This window comes from Ambystoma mexicanum, chromosome 3q (assembly GCF_040938575.1).
Source record: "Ambystoma mexicanum isolate Mex_15411 chromosome 3q, UKY_AmexF1_1, whole genome shotgun sequence".
Taxonomy (NCBI): Eukaryota; Metazoa; Chordata; class Amphibia; order Caudata; family Ambystomatidae; genus Ambystoma; species Ambystoma mexicanum.
Genome location: NC_090926.1, coordinates 969,060,110 through 969,082,740, shown reverse-complemented (window position 1 = coordinate 969,082,740; position 22,631 = coordinate 969,060,110). Strand labels below are relative to the sequence as shown.

The following is a 22,631-nucleotide window of genomic DNA, read 5'->3' as shown; positions in this document are numbered from 1 at the left end:
TATATTCATGTCACTTCATTTCAACAACGAGGGAGAGCGTATTCAAGACATGGTTGACCTTCTGTGCTGAATAAGCAGAGAGCATTTTGCTAAATACATTTGTCTAGTGACAGTGCACCTTGTGAATACACAGCCAGGCTGGCATGTGTTTGGGGTACACAAGGAAATATTGGCAAACCTATCGTGGCCTGAGAGTAACTGAGCATATGAGCTTGCACCTAGCATGCAAAGCTGTATTTCACCCATGAGCAGACCCTTGGTATAGCTGCGTCTGCCACACGGGGCATAGGCTGACTGTAGATGGGTGCATCTGGCTGCACCTTGGCAATTGGAGCAGTACCTGTCATATGATGGCAGTACGTGTGCATGGAATGTCGTCCCTTCGAGTATGACGGTAGCATAACATAAAGCTCGACCTGTTGGCGTGATCAATGCGTGTTCCGTAAAGATGCTGGAATGAGCCTAGACAGGGTGCAGAATTCATATGAGAGGTTGGGATGCAATGGGGGTACTATCTCCAACTTCTCCGGACTGTCAGGTAGAGCTCCCAGCTGCAGTTCATTGTGGGCGCCTGGGCGGTTCCCCCTTCCCCCCTCCTCCTCGTACCCCCCGCCCCCAGTTGAGAGGCAGTACTGCAATGTTCCAGAAGGGCAGTTTGGTCCCACATGTGCCTTCGGTTTCCCACCAACGGTAAATTTCACCGAACAGAAGACAGAAACGCGTCGCGGGAAGATAGCTCAGGGGCAACACGCTCTCCTTGGAAGCAGGAGGCGCGGAGCAACACGGGTCAGGTCCCGGGACCGCGCTTACTTTTAAACGAGATACAAATAACCAATTACTACTAGTACCGTGCTTAAAAGACAGGGACTCCTTTATCTTGAATGGGTTGGCTTTATGCAGCAAGTGTTAAAAACAAGTACAGGGTTAATAAAACACTTAATATGAATGCACTGTAAAAGTAAATACAAATAAAACATCAGCCAGGAAACTCCAAATCCGAAATGCGCAGGATGTTGGTGTTGCGCTTGGCGAGCTTTTCGGAGTCACAAGACCTCCATGCCCGGATACACCCTCGGGGAGGTCTGCGTTGGGCAGAACCCTCGCAGTGGGCGATTACACGTACAGTAACTGTGGGGAGTGGGCTGCTTCGGATGCATCGCCCACGATGTCACGTCTTTTAGCTGCGGGCAAGGCTTCTTTCCCGCTAGCCGGGCTCCTTCCCATCCTGTGTCCGCCTGGTGGCGCTGTGCCTCTCTGCTCTCTACGGTACCATCTTCTATCCTCCTCCTGCTCTCCCATCACTCCCTTCCCCCTCCCTGCCCAGCGGTATCCACACACGCAGACCTTCCCGGCTCACAGCCTGGCAGAATAGCCAGCAGCGGAGGCAGAGCGCGAGAGGCTGGGAGTACTGCCCGTGCTGGGGAGCAGGAAGCCCAGCTCCACGAGGTAAAGGCACCGGGGAGCCCCGGGGAAACACCCCCACCCCCATCTCGTTGCTACGCCGGTGGCTCCTGCGCAAGGCATTTTTGGTCTGGTGGTTTGCAGGAGGAGGAGCAGGAAACTTTGTACCCATCGCGAACTACAGCGGAGGCTGTGCAGGGAGTGCACGCAGAAGGAACTGCAAAGCAGACTGAGCAGGAACTACACAGCAGGCTGAGCAGGGAGTGCGAGCAGAAGGCATTGCACGGGAGGCGGCGCAAGGAGCCGGGAGGACTCAAGCGGAGGCGGAACTACACAGAGCTGGAACCAAATGACACTCTGAATATGGGGTGTGAGTAGCAGGAACTACATCGTAACTGAGCGGGGAGTGCCAGGATCCGCAACTGCACGGCAGGAGCGTAAGGAGTGCAACTGCTCAAGCAGCAAGGGTCACACATGCGGATAAACTGCGCGGGACAAGAGCTACGTGCAATTCTGAATAAGGAGTGCGAGTAGCAGTGACCCCTGGAGCCAGAGCGTGGAGTACTGTCAGCAGGAACTGCGCAGTGGACGAAAGGCCAAGCGGGAAGTGCAAGAAGCAACAAGTGTACAGGAGACGGAGAATTGAGCGCAAGACCATGAAATGGACAGGAGACTGAGCAGAGATTGCAAGGAGCAGAGCTGCGCGGGGGGCGCAGGCGGAGTGCAGTGAGCAGGAGCTACACAGGTGGTGCAGAGGGAGTGCAGTGAGCAGGAGCTGCAAGGGTGGTGCAGAGCGAGTGCAGTGAGCAGGAGCTGCACAGGTGGCGGACAGGGAGTGCAGTGAGCAGGAGCTGCACAGGTGGTGCAGAGGGAGTGCAGTGAGCAGGAGCTGCAAGGGTGGTGCAGAGCGAGTGCAGTGAGCAGGAGCTGCACAAGTGGCGGACAGGGAGTGCAGTGAGCAGGAGCTGCACAGGTGGCGGAGACGGAGTGCAGTGAACAGGAGCTGCACAGGTGGCGGACAGGGAGTGCAGTGAGCAGGAGCTGCACAGGTGGTGCAGAGGAAGTGCAGTGAGCAGGAGCTGCACAGGTGGTGCAGAGGGAGTGCAGTGAGCAGGAGCTGCACAGGTGGCGGAGACGGAGTGCAGTGAGCAGGAGCTGCACAGGTGATGTAGAGGGAGTGCAGTGAGCAGGAGCTGCACAGGTGGCGGAGAGGGAGTGCAGTGAGCAGGAGCTGCACAGGTGGCAGAGACGGAGTGCAGTGAACAGGAGCTGCACAGGTGGCGGACAGGGAGTGCAGTGAGCAGGAGGTGCACAGATGGTGCAGAGGAAGTGCAGTGAGCAGGAGCTGCACAGGTGGTGCAGAGGGAGTGCAGTGAGCAGGAGCTGCACAGGTGGCGGAGACGGAGTGCAGTGAGCAGGAGCTGCACAGGTGATGCAGAGGGAGTGCAGTGAGCAGGAGCTGCACGGGTGGTGCCTGGGGAGTGCAGTGAGCAGGAGCTGCACGGGTGGTGCAGAGGGAGTGCAGTGAGCAGAAGGTGCACAGGTGGTGGAGAGAAGTGCAGTGAGTAGGAGCTGCATATGTGGCCCAGTAAGTAGTGCAGTGACCAGGAGCTGCACCGGCGTTGGAGAGGGAGTGCAGCGAGCAGAAGCTGCACAGGTGGTGGAGAGGGAGTGCAGCGAGCAGAAGGTGCACAGGTGGTGGAGAGGGAGTGCAGCGAGCAGAAGGTGCACAGGGGATATAAAGGGACTGAAAGCAACGGGAGCCGTGTAGAGGGCTGTGGAGGGGTGGGGGCGTGACGAGCAGGAACTGAACTGAAGCTGGCGGGGATCTCGAAGGATAGGGCAGCACATAGTAGGGGACAGGGAGTGTGTAGGAGGCTACGGAAGAGCTAAAGGGTCGGCCGCACGGCAGAGTGGCAGCTGTGCCCCCCCCCTCCCCCTGTTGGTCCTCTGGCACAGCCTCATAGGATTCCTCCCACACAAGAGACCGAAGCGGTTCTGTGGTGCTCGGGTCCTGCCCTCTGCACGCACCGAGAAGGAGGGGGAGGCGGATTAATATAACACCAAAGGAGTAACGCGAAGGCCCTCGGGGTAGGCCTTCTCCCCCTCGCCAGGAAAATCCAATTCCGTCTCTCACATCAAAAGCATCCCAGTGCAACTGGATCACGTCCCCTCCGCCTCGGACCCTTACAGAACATAACCCTTCCTGGGACGTTAAGCAATAATCCCCGGAGTTTAGTGTGGCCGGCACCCCCTCTCCGGGAACCGCCCCTGCACGCTCCAGTCCCATTCGGGACAGTTCATGGCATCTAGGTGCTCATGAGGCGAGCCCCCATCCCTCCAGCTGGGATCTTTCAGCAGCATCTCCCAACCTGGTTCGTCTCCAGGACATCTCGCCCTCTGCTCCACAGCGACGATCTCTTCCCGTAGAAGGCGTTGAGCCTCTCGCCCGCCTGCACCAGAAGCCGCCCAGACAGGACGAGTCGCGTCTTCACATCTTCCCTTGGAGCCCAAGTCGGATTACAATCCCCCCCACCCCCTTGGAACCATGCCCCGTATTTGGTGGTGGAAGCTGTCCGTGTGGATGTTGGTGTGCCAGGAGGTCGTGTTCCCCGCCAGAGCTCAAGGTAGGAAAATGATGCTGCTTCTCTGCGTTGATCCCATTCGTTTACGTTGTCTTGGAATTAAAGGTGCGCCTCTTTTATGTCGGTTGCGCGTGCGCAGCTTGCTAATCGAATAGGACAGGTTTATTTGACTTGGGACATGTGTGTCTGTGCTTTCACGGTGGTGCTGTTTGCTCTGTCTCAGGAGGGGAAGGTGGCGAGTAACCACCGGCATGCGTTGTATCTACACCCTGCACGTGCAGTGATACACATGCAGAAGTACGTACCCATGTGATCTGCCTCGCCATTTAGCAATACCAAAACAGAGCACAGTAAAGCAAGCACCGTCTACGGGTTCCTGTTGTGTACTCTCTCCCCTTTAACGATGTGTGGCGATCTAAATATCGCATCATGTTCATCTTGGCCTGGGTGACAGCGTTATGGAAAACACCCTGTATTGAGGACGATCGATTGAGGATCGATTCGCAAACGTTGAGGTGGCATGTTTTTTGAGGGCCGTGGGCTCCATAATTTGAATGAACTCAGGGTGAACCCCCTTTAACTTGTCACTGGGATCTGTTGGTGTGGTTTCCCCACCTACTCGCCTGGGACAGCGTTCCCAGGTGAAGGAATGCCTGGGTATATACTGCCGTGATGCTGTAGGTATCGCAAAGTCCGTGCTCTTATGGAACATCGACAGTGTGCTATGCATGCTTTGCATGTGGTCTTATGGGACCCAGATAGCGTGCCTACCGGGGTGAGACTATGCACGCTGCAGCCTGTGCTCTTATGAGGTCTAGACAGTGTGTCACACGGGGGTGGAACTATGCACGCGGCAGCCTGTGCTCTTATGGGGTCTAGAGTCTAGACAATGTGTCACACCAGGGTGACACTATGCACGCTGCAGCCTGTGCTCTTATGAAGTGTAGGCAGTGTATCAAACCGGGGTGAGACTATGCACTCTGCAGACTGTGCTCTAATAGGACCTAGACAGTGTGTCACACTGGGATGAGACTATGCACACTGCAGACTGTGCTCTTATGAAGTGTAGACAATGTGTCAAACTAGGATGAGACTATGCACGCTGCAGACTGTGCTCTTATGAGGAATATACAGTGTGCCACACCAGGCTGATACTATGCATGCTTCAGGCTGTGCTCTTAAGGTGTCCAGATAGTGTGTCACACAGGGGTGAGACTATGCATGCGGCAGTCGGTGCTCTTATAGGACCTAGAAAGCATGCCACACCGGGGTGAGACTATGCACGCTGCAGACCTTGCTCTTTTGAGGGCTAGGCAGTGTGCCAAACCAGGGTGAGACTTTGCATGCTGCAGTCCATGCTCTTATAGGACCTAGACAGTGTGCCACACTGGGGTGGGACTATGCATGCGGCAGTCGGTGCTATTATAGGACCTAGACAGTGTGCCACACCGGGGTGAGACTATGCACGCTGCAGACAGTGCTCTTATGAGGTGTAGACAGTGTGCCACACCGGGGTGAGACTATGCATGCTTCATCCTATGCTCTTATGGGGTCTAGACAGTGTTTCACACCAGGGTGAGATTTTGCATGGTGCAGTCCATGCTCTTATATGACCTAGACAGTGTGCCACACGGGGGTGAGACTATGCACGCTGCAGACAGTGCTCTTATGAGGTGTAGACAGTGTGCCACACTAGGGTGAGACTTTGCATGCTACAGTCCGTGCTCCTATAGGACCTAGACAGTGTGTCACATCAGGGTAGACTATGCATGCTTCAGGCTGTGCGCTTATGGGGTCTAGATAGTGTGTCACACCAAGGTGAGACTTTGCATGCTACAGTCTGTGCTCTTATATGACCTAGGCAGTGTGTCACACCAGGGTGAGGCTATGCATTATTCAGCCTGTGCTCTTATGGGGTCTAGACAGTGTGTCACACCGGGGTGAGACTACGCATGCTTCAGCCTGTGCTCTTATGGGGCCTAGACAGTCTGCCACACGGAGGTGAGACTATGCAAACTTCATCCTGTGCTCCTATGGGGTCTAGACAGTGTGTCACACTTCGGTGAGACTATGCATGCTTCAGGCTGTGCTCTTATGAGGTCTAGACAGTGTGTCACACGGGGGTGGAACTATGCACGCGGCAGCCTGTGCTCTTATGGGGTCTAGAGTCTAGACAGTGTGTCACACCAGGGTGACACTATGCACGCTGCAGCCTGTGCTCTTATGAAGTGTAGGCAGTGTATCAAACCGGGGTGAGACTATGCACTCTGCAGACTGTGCTCTAATAGGACCTAGACAGTGTGTCACACTGGGATGAGACTATGCACACTGCAGACTGTGCTCTTATGAAGTGTAGACAATGTGTCAAACTAGGATGAGACTATGCACGCTGCAGACTGTGCTCTTATGAGGAATATACAGTGTGCCACACCAGGCTGATACTATGCATGCTTCAGGCTGTGCTCTTAAGGTGTCCAGATAGTGTGTCACACAGGGGTGAGACTATGCATGCGGCAGTCGGTGCTCTTATAGGACCTAGAAAGCATGCCACACCGGGGTGAGACTATGCACGCTGCAGACCTTGCTCTTTTGAGGGCTAGGCAGTGTGCCAAACCAGGGTGAGACTTTGCATGCTGCAGTCCATGCTCTTATAGGACCTAGACAGTGTGCCACACTGGGGTGGGACTATGCATGCGGCAGTCGGTGCTATTATAGGACCTAGACAGTGTGCCACACTGGGGTGAGACTATGCACGCTGCAGACAGTGCTCTTATGAGGTGTAGACAGTGTGCCACACCGGGGTGAGACTATGCATGCTTCATCCTATGCTCTTATGGGGTCTAGACAGTGTTTCACACCAGGGTGAGATTTTGCATGGTGCAGTCCATGCTCTTATATGACCTAGACAGTGTGCCACACGGGGGTGAGACTATGCACGCTGCAGACAGTGCTCTTATGAGGTGTAGACAGTGTGCCACACTAGGGTGAGACTTTGCATGCTACAGTCCGTGCTCCTATAGGACCTAGACAGTGTGTCACATCAGGGTAGACTATGCATGCTTCAGGCTGTGCGCTTATGGGGTCTAGATAGTGTGTCACACCAAGGTGAGACTTTGCATGCTACAGTCTGTGCTCTTATATGACCTAGGCAGTGTGTCACACCAGGGTGAGGCTATGCATTATTCAGCCTGTGCTCTTATGGGGTCTAGACAGTGTGTCACACCGGGGTGAGACTACGCATGCTTCAGCCTGTGCTCTTATGGGGCCTAGACAGTCTGCCACACGGAGGTGAGACTATGCAAACTTCATCCTGTGCTCCTATGGGGTCTAGACAGTGTGTCACACTTCGGTGAGACTATGCATGCTTCAGGCTGTGCTCTTATGGGGTCTAGCTAGTGTGTCATACAGGGGTGAGACTATGCATGCAGCAGTCCATGCTCTTATATGAACTAGACAGTCTACCACATCGAGGTGAGACTATGCAAGCTTCATCCTGCGCTCTTATGGGGTCTAGACAGTGTGTCACACCTCGGTGAGGCTATGCATGCTTCAGGCTGTGCTCTTATGGTGTCTAGATATTGTGTCACACAGGGGTGAGACTATGCATGCAGCAGTCTGTGCTCTTATAGGACCTGGACAGTGTGTCACAACAGGGTGAGACTATGCATGCGGCAGTTGGTGTTATTATAGGACCTAGACAGTGTGCCACACCGTGGTGAGACTATGCACACTGCAGAGAGTGCTCTTATGAGGTCTAGACAGTGTGCCACACCGGGGTGAGACTATGCACGCTGCAGCCTGTGCTCTTATGGCATCTAGACAGTGTGTCACACCAGGGTGAGACTTTGCATGCTACAGTCTGTGCTCTAATATGACGTAGACAGTGTGCCACACCGGGGTGAGACTATGCACGCTGCAGACAGTGCTCTTATGAGGTCTAGACGGTGTGCCACACCGGGGTGAGACTATGCACACTGCAGACAGTGCTCTTATGAGGTCTAGACAGTGTGCCACACCAGGGTGAGACTTTGCATGCTGCAGTCCATGCTCTTATAGGACCTAGACAGTGTGCCACACTGGGGTGAGACTATGCATGCGGCAGTCGGTGCTATTGTAGGACCTAGACAGTGTGCCACACCGGGGTGAGACTATGCACACTGCAGACAGTGCTCTTATGAGGTGTAGACAGTGTGTCACACCGGGGTGAGACTATGCATGCTTCATCCTGCGCTCTTATGGGGTCTAGACAGTGTTTCACACCAGGGTGAGATTTTGCATGCTACAGTCCATGCTCTTTTATGACCTAGGCAGTGTGCTACACCGGGGTGAGACTATGCACACTGCAGAGAGTGCTCTAATGGGGTCTAGACAGTGTGCCACACCGGTGTGAGACTATGCACGCTGCAGCCTGTGCTCTTATGGCGTGTAGACAGTGTGTCACCCCAGGGTGAGACTTTGTATGCTACAGTCCGTGCTCTAATATGACGTAGACAGTGTGCCACACCGGGGTGAGACTATGCACGCTGCAGACAGTGCTCTTATGAGGTCTAGACAGTGTGCCACACCGGAGTGAGACTTTGCATGCTACAGTCCGTGCTCTTATAGGACCTAGACAGTGTGTCACATCGGGGTAGACTATGCATGCTTCAGGCTGTGCTCTTATGGGGTATAGATAGTGTGTCACACTGGGGTGAGACTATGCCTGTTGCAGTCGGTGCTCTTATAGGACCTAGACAGTGTGTCACATCGGCGTGAGACTATGCATTATTCACCCTGTGCTCTTATGGGGTCTAGACAGTGTGTAACACCGGGGTGAGACTACGCATGCTTCAGCTTGTGCTCTTATGTGGCTTAGACAGTCTACCACACCGAGGTAAGACTATGACGCTGCAGTCCGTGCTCTGATAGAACATAGACAGTCTGCCACACTGTGGTGAGACTATGAAAGCTTCATCCTGTGCACCTATGGGGTCTAGACAGTGTGTCAAACCAGGGTGAGACTTTGCATGCTGCAGACAGTGCTCTTATGAGGTCTAGACAGTGTGCCACACCAGGGTGAGACTTTGCATGCTACATGCCGTGCTCTTATAGGACCTAGACAGTGTGTCACATCGGGGTAGACTATGCACGCTGCAGTCAGTGCCCTTATGAGGTCTAGACAGTGTGCCACAACAGGGTGAGACTATGCACGCTGCAGACAATGCTCTTATGAGGTCTAGACAGTGTGCCCCACCAGGGTGAGACTTTGCATGCTACAGGCCGTGCTCTTATAGGACCTAGACAGTGTGTCACATCGGGGTAGACTATGCATGTTTCAGGCTGTGCTCTTATGGGGTCTAGATAGTGTGTCACACCAGGGTGAGACTTTGCATGCTACAGTCCGTGCTCTTATATGACCTAGACAGTGTGTCACACCAGGGTGAGACTATGCCTATGGCAGCCTGTGCTCTTATATGACCTAGACAGTGTGTCACACCAGGGTAAGACTATGCCTACGGTGCTCTTATAGGACCTAGACAGTGTGTCACACCGGGGTGAGACTAAGCATGCTTCAGCCTGTGCTCTTATGGGGCCTAGACAGTCTGCCACACCGAGGTGAGACTATGCAAACTTCATCCTGCGCTCCTATGGGGTCTAGACAGTGTGTCACACCTCGGTGAGACTATGCATGCTTCAGGCTGTGCTCTTATGGGGTCTAGCTAGTGTGTCACACAGGGGTGAGACTATGCATGCAGCAGTCCGTGCTCTTATACGAACTGGACAGTCTACCACCCCAAAGTGAGACTATGCAAGCTTCATCCTGCGCTCTTATGGGGTCTAGACAGTGTGTCACACCTCGGTGAGACTATGCATGCTTCAGGCTGTGCTCTTATGGTGTCTAGATCGTGTGTCACACAGGGGTGAGACTATGCATGCAGCAGTCTGTGCTCTTATAGGACCTAGACAGTGTGTCACAACAGGGTGAGACTATGCATGCAGCAGTTGGTGTTATTATAGGACCTAGACAGTGTGCCACACCGTGGTGAGACTATGCACACTGCAGAGAGTGCTCTTATGAGGTCTAGACAGTGTGCCACACCGGTGTGAGACTATGCACGCTGCAGCCTGTGCTCTTATGGCGTCTAGACAGTGTGTCACACCAGGGTGAGACTTTGCATGCTACAGTCCGTGCTCTAATATGACGTAGACAGTGTGCCACACCGGGGTGAGACTATGCACGCTGCAGACAGTGCTCTTATGAGGTCTAGACAGTGTGCCACACCGGAGTGAGACTTTGCATGCTACAGTCCGTGCTCTTATAGGACCTAGACAGTGTGTCACATCGGGGTAGACTATGCATGCTTCAGGCTGTGCTCTTATGGGGTATAGATAGTGTGTCACACTGGGGTGAGACTATGCCTAATGCAGTCGGTGCTCTTATAGGACCTAGACAGTGTGTCACATCGGAGTGAGACTATGCATTATTCGCCCTGTGCTCTTATGGGGTCTAGACAGTGTGTAACACCGGGGTGAGACTACGCATGCTTCAGCTTGTGCTCTTATGTGGCTTAGACAGTCTACCACACCGAGGTAAGACTATGCATGCTGCAGTCCGTGCTCTGATAGAACATAGACAGTCTGCCACACTGTGGTGAGACTATGCAAGTTTCATCCTGTGCACCTATGGGGTCTAGACAGTGTGTCACACCAGGGTGAGACTTTGCATGCTGCAGACAGTGCTCTTATGAGGTCTAGACAGTGTGCCACACCAGGGTGAGACTTTGCATGCTACATGCCGTGCTCTTATAGGACCTAGACAGTGTGTCACATCGGGGTAGACTATGCACGCTGCAGACAGTGCCCTTATGAGGTCTAGACAGTGTGCCACAACAGGGTGAGACTATGCACGCTGCAGACAATGCTCTTATGAGGTCTAGACAGTGTGCCCCACCTGGGTGAGACTTTGCATGCTACAGGCCGTGCTCTTATAGGACCTAGACAGTGTGTCACATCGGGGTAGACTATGCATGTTTCAGGCTGTGCTCTTATCGGGTCTAGATAGTGTGACACACCAGGGTGAGACTTTGCATGCTACAGTCCGTGCTCTTATATGACCTAGACAGTGTGTCACACCAGGGTGAGACTATGCCTACGGCAGCCTGTGCTCTTATATGACCTAGACAGTGTGTCACACCAGGGTAAAACTATGCCTACGGCAGTCGGTGCTCTTATAGGACCTAGACAGTGTTTCACATCGGGGTGAGACTATGCATTATTCAGCCTGTGCTCTTATGGGGTCTAGACAGTGTGTCAAACCGGGGTGAGACTACGCATGTTTCAGCCTCTGCTCTTATGGGGCCTAGACAGTCTACCACACCGAGGTAAGACTATGCATGCTGCAGTCCGGGCTCTTATAGGACACAGACAGGCTGCCACACCGAGGTGAGACTATGCAAGCTTCATCCTGCGCTCTTATGGGGTCTAGACAGTGTGTCACACCTCGGTGAGACTATGCATGCTTCAGGCTGTGCTCTTATGGGATCTAGATAGTGTGTCACACAGGGGTGAGACTATGCATGCAGCAGTCCGTGCTCTTATAGGACCTGGACAGTCTACCACACCGAGGTGAGACTATGCAAGCTTCATCCTACGCTCTTATGGGGTCTAGACAGTGTGTCACACCTCAGTGAGACTATGCATGCTTCAGGCTGTGCTCTTATGGGGCCTAGACACTGTGTCACACCTCAGTGAGACTATGCATGCTTCAGGCTGTGCTCTTATGGGGCCTAGACAGTGTGTCACACTTCGGTGAGACTATGCATGCTTCAGGCTGTGCTATTATGGGATCTAGATAGTGTGTCACACAGGGGTGAGACTATGCATGCAGCACTCCGTGCTCTTATAGGACCTGGACAGTGTGTTACAACAGGGTGAGACTTTGCATGCTGCAGCCTGTGCTCTTATGGGACATAGACACTGTGTCGCACCGGGGTAAGACTATGCATGCATACTGCAGGCTGTGACCTATGGGGCCTCAACAGTCTGTCACACAGAGTGAGACTATTCATGCTGCAGCCTGTGGTTTTATGGGGCCTAGACAGTGGTCCTCATTACAACTTTACCGGTCCGGAAACAACGGTGCTGGTAAACTTACCGGCACTGTTGACTCCGGACCGGCAAAGTACGAGTCTGGTGGGCGGGTGCCCTCCCGCCCAGCAGGTCTCACTTGCCGGGAGGACCGGCACCCGCCCACATACTTGCATGGAAGCACTGGATCGTTACTTATTGGAGTGAAATGGGAATGGGGAAAAACATGACCGGTGCCTGACTTACCAGCCGCCTGGGTTGTAGTACCCCACTGTTACTGGCAAGTCAGGCACCAGTAACTGTTTACGGGTCCGGCGGCTACCTGCCGGTTTTACCGTTATGGTTATGACAGGACCCGTAATGAGGGCCAGTGTGTCTCACTGAGGTGAGACTATGCATGCCGGCTGCAACCTGTGTGTTTATGCGTTCTAGACAGCTACCATTGCGCACTCCCCCACGTGTGAATACACACACCCTTCAAACAGCCCTGCCTCTCTGGGACACTGCGCAGGGTCCCCCGCAACAACCTGGGTATGAAAATCATAACTCGGTCTAAACTGGGAAAATCTGCCTGCGACCCCCCCCCCGTAAACCTTTCCTGCACCCCGCTACACTTCTTACGTACATCGGAACCCTGATTGAGTACATGCACCCTAAAATCTGACATGCAACCCCACTTCTGCACTGTAATTCCTACAAGCAAGTGTACTTACTCCTGCCTTTGGGTGGCGGATCGTATGAAGGACTTGCATGGCCATTTCTCAGCCAAGAGGTTGCCCGATCAAAACCATGAATAAACCATGAATAAGTCTCATGCCGCACAATTGTGGGCCTTCACAGAACTAGCTGCAGGCTGTCCCTCGGAACGCCCAAATTTTTGTAAGTTCTTCCCCATTTTTGGGGTTCCGTCCCCTTCCCAGCCCTCTCCGGAAGCCACGCCCACGGTCTGGCTGGAGTTTCGCACAAGGCCCTCGACGGCTCGCAGAGACAGGCCGAACCAATTCAAACTCCACGCAAGTCCAGGAAAAGTACAGCACAATCGATCTATGAATCGGGCTCTATGTGTGGGCCGTGGTGTAGAATTTGTGTTCTTCCAGGTGCTGCTTTTCTGCAGATATGCAGGGTAGAAATTGGGCCTAAATAAGATGGAGCTCCACTCCGGCAAAATTTGTCTTGCCGGAGCACCATTCTGTGAAGACCGGAGGCACAAAATCCCCCCATCACCCCGCCAAGTTGAGGAAGTTCTCCTCACTGGCATTCCGCACATCTCCTTAATGCTGTGCGTTTGAAATTTGGCGCAAATCTCAACTCTCATTGCCAGCGCGATATGCAACATTCACAAACTGCCCTACATGTTAAAGACATAAACATACCCAGTGCCCCTAAAGCACAAAACCAAAAGTAATTTCACAGCAGAAATGGAGTGTGGGTAAATGTCAGTGTACGTGGTGACAGCAAGGCGACGTTTTAGAAACCTCCCAATAACTCTGTCTATACTTCAATCAGTGTGGCCCACATCACACTTAACATGTGCATATCTTTCGGTAGGTGTCTCCTTCGAGATCAAACAGGCTGAATGCAATCACAGGGTCATCACACTTAACATATTTAGATATTGCGCAGGTCTCACAGATTATAATCACTGGGTTGATGTATAAACTACGTTTCGGCGAAAGATTGAAATGTATCGCCGTCTTCCGGAGCAAAAACCTTTTGTATGAAATTTAAAAAAAAGGGGGACAAGCATGCAAATGTTAACTGACAGAAATTAAAAATATGAGTAAATAAATAATGTTAAAGAAGCCAGAAAAATAGGCTGAAGCACCCCAAAAATCTTGTTTGGATACCTAAGAACATATATGTTCAGTCAATCGTCTCCATATAATTTGGTCTTTAGGACTCGGGTGGCATTGTAGCTGAATGCCTACGATGACATGATTGGCAATGCAGTTTATATTAGTATCCTTGGCATACAAAATAGTGAACACTCATATTGCCAAATAAATTGTTTGGCTGAAGACAGGACACTCAGCCTCAGATGCTTAAATGCTAATGCTTCGTTGCATATAGCCACAACATGTAGAAAGGGGGAATCCTAAATAGAGGGGTTCTCACCTAGTCCATTCAGTATTTCCTTTTCAGTTACCAACACCCATTTTTGTCATAAACCAGGTACCCGACCCGAGTAATGTTACCCCTTTCAATATGGTTCCTCATCACGGAGACGGAACTTCCAGAGATAAGGGCCTCCCCCTCGGCCCTAGTGCCAAGGGGGGACAGGGATCAAAAGAGGCCCTGGAAATAACTTTCAAAGTGGCCGAATATTACACATGTTCAGCAAGACCAACCCTTTCCCTATGGGAACATTTGGAAAATACCACACAAAAGTGTCCCAGGTTGCAGAGGCCTATCAGGAAATTTCCAGAGTTCCCTTTAGGCCAGCCAGAGAGGTCTTTTAGGGTGGGCAAAAGGGGCACTTGCCCCGAACCACCACCTTGATGGGGGCCCCTCAAGACTGCCTGATCTAAAGAAGTCAGTTTCCGTTGTTCACCGAATATAAATGGCACACATCAGGATAGTTTATGGCATGCTGCTGAGGCCAAACCTATTGCCTGTCTGTTGTTGACGGTACAATTTTGCTCTGATTAATTCATCCTGTAATGCTTTCTGTGCTCACTGTGGTATAGAGTGCTTGTGCATTCACTATGGTACCACTCCTATAGCATTCTGACCTTCCTGTGGTGATCATATTGATCATGTTCAATAGCCAAAGCTGAAATGCATATTGATGCATTTGATTGCTGGGATTGTTCAGAAGATAGCTCAGTGTGTTACGCACTCATTGCAGAGATCTGTATTCATATACAAGATTACAAAACCAAGTTCCAGCAAGCTAATTCAGCCTTTCCTATGTCTCGGATTGATAACCTGCATGACTATGTACTTTGTTTTCTAGCATATCAGGTGCTATTATCAGCAATGTACCTGCACCAGATAGTGGTCACCTTAAAAACAAGCACAAATTCCCTGACCTGTAGACCCCTAACCACTCCAGTGGTGAAGGCCAGGCCCTCTCACGCCTCTAAGTGGCATGGAAGTACACCTACACATTACTGAATGGAGACCCCCTGATGCGCCGACTAGGCCTCGATGAGCACCATGGTAGTACCATTGCTGTCATGGGACCAGCAGATATGCAGACCAGCCCCCACTTCTCCTCCCCCTAGTGGCGTGGGAGTACACCTATCCGTTACTGAACTGGGACCCCGCCATGTGTAACCCCCTCAGACACCCTGCTATGGTAGTATTTCTTATCACCTGTCATTGCAGTCCGCTGCAAGGCTGCTATATTGACCCTGTCAGTGAAGTCTGCTGCAAGGCTGCTATATTGACCCTGTCAGTGCAGTCCGCTGCAAGGCTGCTATATTGACCCTGTCAGTGCAGTTCGCTGCAAGGCTGCTATATTGACCCCATCAGTGCAGTCCGCTGCAACGCTGCTATATTGACCCTGTCAGTGAAGTCCGCTGCAACGCTGCTATATTGACCCTGTCAGTGAAGTCCGCTGCAAGGCTGCTATATTGACCCTGTCAGTGCAGTCCGCTGCAAGGCTGCTATATTGACCCTGTCAGTGAAGTCTGCTGCAAGGCTGCTATATTGGCCCTGTCAGTGCAGTCCGCTGCAACGCTGCTATATTGACCCTGTCAGTGAAGTCCGCTGCAAGACTGCTATATTGGCCCTGTCAGTGCAGTCCGCTGCCAGGCTGCTATATTGGCCATGTCAGTGCAGTCTGCTGGAAGGCTGCGATATTGGCCCCGTCAGTGCACTCCGCTGAAAGGCTGCTATATTGGCTGTGCACACGTGCTTCAGACTGAGCAAGGGCTGCTCTTCTTTGTTTTAGTGCGTCTAGCTCTGAGCATGGGGTGTTGTGCTCACTAGCACACTCTCGAGCACGTGATGCATCCAACATTCTCCAAATCTGCCTTGGAAGAACCACCCGATGATCACAACACTTGAGTACGCATCCTCCTCCATTTTGCCGAACGTTGGTCCCTCTAACGGAACTGACGTGCTCCCATGAGGTCACACAGACCTCTTCCCAGCTGCCTCCCTACTTCCTTCCATTTGGTTGCAGCACCTACTTTCACATCCCCCGCGCACTCATTTTCTTTCCATCAGCAGACAGAGGTCTGCATGCCTCTGGTTGGGGAATGGTACGCCCCTCCAGGGACAAGCCTAGGCGCCCTTACACTAGTACTATGGTGGTATTAAAAGCCTGTTAACATACCATAGGCAACCCTAGGCGGTGTTAGGGCACTTCCTTCTGAGTAAGCACATTCGGCCGGGGTGTTATGTGTGTTGCTGTCCTGGAAGCAGTGCTCTGCTCTACTGAAGTGTCTACGGGCGCGCTCCCATGTGTACGAGCCGGCCATCCTCGGTGTGAGGGCCCCCTGCCCTCTGCTCTACTGAAGTGTCTACGGGCAAGCTCCCATGTGTACGGGCAGGCCATCCTCGGTGTGAGGGCCCCCTACCCTCTGCTCTACTGAAATGTCTACAGGCGCGCTCCCATGTGTACGGGCCGGCCATCCTCAGTGTGAGGGCCCTCTGCTCTACAGAAGTGTCTACGGGCGCGCCACCATGTGTACAGGCCGGCCATCCTCGGTGTGAGGGCCCCCTGCCCTCTGCTCTACTGAAGTGTCTACGGGCACGCTCCCATGTGTACGGGCCAGCCATCCTCAGTGTGAGGGCCCTCTGCTCTACTGAAGTGTCTACGGGCGCGCTCCCATGTGTACGGGCCGGCCATCCTCGGTGTGAGGGCCCCCTGCCCTCTGCTCTACTGAAGTGTCTACGGGCACGCTCCCATGTGTACGGGCCGGCCATCCTCGGTGTGAGGGCCCCGTACCCTCTGCTCTACTGAAGTGTCTACAGGCGCGCTCCCATGTGTACGGGCCGGCCATCCTCGGTGTGAGGGCCCCCTGCCCTCTGCACTACTGACGTGTCTACGGGTGCGCTCCCATGTGTACGGGCCGGCCATCCTCAGTGTGAGGACTCCCTGCCCTCTGCTCTATTGATGCGTGTATGGGCGTGCTCCCATGTGTACGGTCATCCTAGGTGTGAGAGCCCTCTGCACTACTGAAGTGACTACGGGTGCGCTCCCATATGTACGGGCCGGCCATCCTCGGTGTGAGGGCTCCCTGCCCTCTGCTCTATTGCAGCGTGTATGGGCGTGCTCCCATGTGTACGGTCATCCTAGGTGTGAGAGCCCTCTGCACTACTGAAGTGTCTATGGGTGCGCTCCCATGTGTACGGGCCGGCCATCCTCGGTGTGAGGGCTCCCTGCCCTCTGCTCTATTGAAGCGACCATCCTGGATGTGAAGGCCCCCTGCCCTCTGCTCTATTGAAGTGTGTATGGGCGTGCTCCCATGTGTACGGTCATCCTAGGTGTGAGGGCCCCATGCCCCCTGCTCTATTGAAGTGTCTACGGATGCGCTCCCATGTGTACGGTCATCCTCAGTGTGAGGGACCATTGCCCTCTGTAAAGGCGAACTGCTGATGAAAGGGCACTCTCCCTTTCCAGTGTTTAGATCTGCTCTCAAACAAGCCCTCACCCTTGAAGGTACACCTGCCCCCCAGAATCTTTCGCCCTAAACTGTGTGTCCTCTTCTCTGCTCCCTACTGTGCATAATTGTGCACAACTGTAAACATGTGTTTAGCATCAAAGTCTCATTGAATGGAGGTGCATACTGTAAATATCCATGTTATTACGGTGTTCTGCCCCCGCTTCATGTTTCCGCTCCTCTTCACAGCCAGGTTCATGTCTTTATGTCTATTCCGCTACTATCGTAAAGTGCCTGGATGCCTGCTGGCCCCTCTTACTGGTGCTGTGTTTCTGTTCAAAGTGCTGTGTGACCTAAAACAAGTGTCCAGATAAGAGTGAGAGCAAGCACTGAGCCTGAGACTAGGGAGTGCCTGTGCTGTTCAGTCAGGCAACGATATGCACATCTAGACGGGCTGCAATGGCTACTTTGTCACACATGGAAGACTGTTCAATTCTGCATAAGGATGGTTCATGTGCACACACAGTTCAGCGCCCTGAAGCAGCTTTAGGAGCACACAAAGCAAGGACACTTACAAACTACTCCAAACAGGTGTTATATTAAAAATATATACACATTTATTCCAAGGCCTTTAAAACAATGACCGTAGCGAGAAATCACAATACAACTCTAGTAAACCAACACATACCATACCAATACAATATATATACAAATACAACAAGTCTCAAGTCTCAAGAGGGGTGAGGGTGACTGAAAGCCCGCAATGAGCACACAAAGCAAGGACACTTACAAACTACTCCAAACAGGTGTTATATTAAAAATATATACACATTTATTCCAAGGCCTTTAAAACAATGACCGTAGCGAGAAATCACAATACAACTCTAGTAAACCAACACATACCATACCAATACACTATATATACAAATACAACAAGTCTCAAGCATTATATGCACGAAATGTGTAGTCCACCTAAAGGGGAAGGAAAACAGGCAGTGCGAAATAATGCTTAGACCCAGTCCGCCTTCAGAGGCACCTAACTAAAAGGAAGTCCGAGCCCTACGAAGAGTGGAGCCTTGTGCTCAAAAGTACCTGCACACGCTGGTGCCAACGGGCAAAAGGGGAGTCTCTTCGAGGGAAATCAGGCAGTTCAGGTTAGTGCACAAATGAAGAAGAACAGTGTTCTGCGACTCAAGCGCAGCCTCCACTGTGGGCAGAAGCAGAGCGCGAGTACGGAAAGGCGTGCTGTTTTGACACAGCGGGGAAAAGCTATGGGCTCCTGCAGGAGGGCGACCAGTTCCTAGCTATGCTACTCACTGGTCCCCGATGCAAGTAGACCCAGGCTTCTCCGCGTCAGTTTCAGTCGCTGGCAGGTTCAGAAGAGCAGGGGATGTCTCGTCGTCGTGTTGAGTCTGCAGCAGCAGAGTTGAGTAAAAGACGTCCCAAACGAAGAAACCCGCACAGTTTGTTACCACAGCAGGGCAACGGAGCGGCCGTGTGTATCTGAGCCAAATGTACACTACTCACTTCAGACCTGGGAACGCCAAGTGTACGAAGCGTGTGAGAGTGACAAGGACTCGAAATACTACACAACCTGGCGGCGGTTACAGAGCAAGACTCTGGTGTAAGCTGGTCAGTCTGCTGGATGGCCCAGAGACGCTTCCGAAGGCTTACTAGCAGGAGACGGTGAAGATGCCGAGAATAGCTGTTCCCGCTATTCCAAGGGTCGAAGTACCAGTACAGGCCTTCTGGTTCGATCAAAGGTGAAAAGGGTTTCACAAGGCGACAGCAGTGCAGAGGAGCAGTCCTTCAGCGGGTCACCAGCGATTCCTCGGTCCAGCCTCTCGGTTGCAGGATACTTGGCTCCTGTATTCCTTCGTTCGTGAGAACTCAGGAGATCGACATGGTAGTGGTGTTTCCAGCCCCCTCTTATCCACGGTTCCCTTTGCGCCAAAACGGAGGGGACCCAATGGGAGATCCGCTCATCAACACTTACACCATTCGTGGACCTATCATGGACCATGGTGGTCCCAGGCATTCACACCACCCTAGACTCTCTGGCACCCAGGATGTGTATTGGGACCAGACATCCCAGCCCACATCCTGGAGGCACACACCAGGCATGTAGAAGCCTGCGAAAGCATCCGTGTTTCGTGGGAAAGTACATGCCCAAATAAGGAAGGCCCCGGGTCGGCTCGACATGGGGAAGGTGAAGGGAGCAAGACGGTCAGCGGACAGGACAAAGGACCCTCGTGGTCTGGCCATTTTGGGAGCCAGGCCACCATTTTGGGTTAAGCGCAAGAAACGCGCTTAAAACGCCAAAAGGAGCTCAAAACACAAGAAACGATCGCTGCCACCATTCCCGTCCGTGAATCACTTGCACCGATCAGTTACAATCCTAAACGAGTATCTAGGGCCCGTAGAAGGCTAGAGACCCAAGAGAGCAGTAACTTAGCTTACAGTGCCCTCTTGTGTCATGTTGCACGAAAGCCACAACATGATAAAAGAAACTACGGAAAACAGCGTTTCCCGGTACTGACTGTCTTAAGGGCATGTCAGTTTCCCCGTAAGAAAGGGGCGAAATCCCAGAGGAGTGCGGCAGAAGGCTGCACTTCTCTGGCAAAGTCGAGAACAAGGTGAAAAACAACAGCAAAAAGTTTAGGGGTTGCCACATGGAAGGAAAATTACCTACAATTACGAAATCTTTCCTAACAATGGTGTTCTGCCCCCGCTTCATGTTTCTGCTCCTCTTCACAGCCAGGTTCATGTCTTTATGTCTATTCCGCTACTATCGTAAAGTGCCTGGATGCCTGCTGGCCCCTCTTACTGGTGCTCTTTTTGGGCTGTGTTTCTGTTCGAAGTGCTGTGTGACCTAAAACAAGTGTCCAGATAAGAGTGAGAGCAAGCACTGAGCCTGAGACTAGGGAGTGCCTGTGCTGTTCAGTCAGGCAATGATATGCACATCTAGACGGGCTCCAATGGCTACTTTGTCACACATGGAAGACTGTTCAATTCTGCATAAGGATGGTTCATGTGCACACACAGTTCAGCGCCCTGAAGCAGCTTTAGGCAGCATACAGCACCATAGAATAAATACATCAATGCAACACTATTACACCCTATTCTGTGTTAACATGTTTTATTGTGCCTAAGAAAGGTCTATTCACTGTAGGAGTGGCACATTCTGTGTGAGGATACATTCTATGTGACTATTGGCTGTCCTTCATGAAGGTCACCAATCCCCTGCGAGGATAACCCATTCTGCACCAGGACAGGGCGCTCCATTTAAATATAGTCCATTATGGTGATAGAGCCCCCATCATGTCTAGTACTGTCCAATCTATGTAACTCTATAGACCATTCAGTGTGATGATGGATTATTCCGCATAAGGACATTCCATTCTGTGTGAGGATTAATTATGTTTTGCAAGGATAGCCCATTCTGTATAATGTAGCCCATTGGGTGTGCAAGCATGGGACACTCTTTCAGATGGTCTTCCGAGGGGACTAAGCCGAAATGGCCCTGGAAATGCTTTTCCAAAGTGACCCCATATTACAATGTGTGAGTACCCCCCCCTTACCCGCCCACAGCCCTAAATGGGATTTAATCAGTTATCCCATAAAAACATTTGGAAAGAGGAAACCAGTGAATTTGAAAGCAGATTAGCCCCCCCCCCCCCTCCCGTGTAGGGATTCAAAAGCGGTTAAACAAAACACAAGAGCGTACATAACATCTTTTAATAAGGATGAATAGTGAACTGGGAGGTTTATAGCTCATTCTGTACTTCAAAGGTCTATGAGGATGGGGAAAAATAGAAGGAAAGGATGGTGTACATGAGAAAGAGGCTAAGGGGAGCAGAACACGTAGGTACCCACAATATAAAGGCCCCTGGTGCAGAGGACACTGCAGAATCAAAGAGGTGATGGCTGGAAGGTTTACAATTAATCTTTAACTTCTGGCAATTGCTCTGGGCAACCCTCCAGACCATCGTTCTTCGCCTGCTAAACCATTAAAGACATGAGGCCGTCACATGTCTGGGTATGCTTGCGGTCTCATGCGGAAGGGATGTGACCAAGCCGTTTGGGCTGGACTTTTGGGATGGAACCAAGCCTGATTTACATATGGTCTTTCCCCTTTCTGTAATGGTTTGGCAGGCAAAGAACATTGGTCTGGAGGGTCACCCAGAGCAATGCCAGAGGTCAATATTAATTCTAAACCTTCCAGCCATCACCCATATTGTTTTGCTATAGTCAACCCGAGTGGAACGGGTATACCCAGACGTGGGTCCCATGCCTGCTGGGCCTAGAGACCCAAGCTACTCCTCACGAACCAAGCCCAAAACATGTTTGGGGAAGCTGGTCTCATGCAGAGGGGATGTGATCAAGCAGTTAGGGCCGGTTTGCCCTTTCAAGGTGGGACCCAGCCTGGTTTGCATATGGTCTTTCCCCTTTTATAATGGCGTGGCAGGCGAAGAAGGATGGTCTGAAGGGTTGCCCAGAGCAATGCAAGAGTTTGCGATTCATTCTAAACCTTCCAACCATCAACTGTTTTGTTTTGCAGATGCCCAACGGGCATTCTCCAGAGTTCCCCATATGCCAGTCCACCACTGATGGTCTTTTTATATAAGGATGGTCCAGCAAGTGAAACAATTATTTGATTGTTGTTCTATTGTTTAGGCTTGGTCCGTACAGTTAAATTATGTGGATTTATATCACACATTGTTGTGTTTGCATTATCTGCAGCCGCTGTGGTGGATGTTAAAGAGAGGGGGTGAAGTGGCTTATGTTGGTGGGGAGAGAGGGAAAATTAATTAATCTTTTATAACTCGCTTAATACCGGAGACCAAACTATCCTCCCTGCATCAACACAAACAGTAACTCTGCTTTTGTGTGGATGGGTGTTGGCTGGAAATAATCAGAGCTCTATCTGCAGGCCTGTTACTAGGTCTCCTGTGTTGCGAGCACAGAGGGAATACAAGCTTTGAAAGGAAATGCAAAAATAATGATATTTAAGTCATTTACT

General features: G+C 51.9%; 1 protein-coding gene across 7 annotated transcripts in view; it reads left to right on the top strand.

The window, feature by feature from the left end:
• The first annotated feature begins 1,301 nt into the window (after positions 1-1,301).
• SDK2 (sidekick cell adhesion molecule 2) overlaps positions 1,302-22,631 on the top strand; it is a 1,531,827-nt gene continuing 1,510,497 nt past the window's right edge. For 4 of the 7 annotated variants that reach the window (XM_069655117.1, XM_069655115.1, XM_069655111.1 and 1 more), the window contains exon 1: positions 1,303-4,028. In XM_069655117.1, the coding sequence (XP_069511218.1) occupies positions 3,950-4,028 (79 nt within the window). In that variant the 5' untranslated portion in view covers positions 1,303-3,949. Of the gene's footprint in view, positions 4,029-22,631 lie in introns of all 7 variants that reach the window. The other 3 variants (XM_069655112.1, XM_069655110.1, XM_069655116.1) reach the window with 2 other exon arrangements.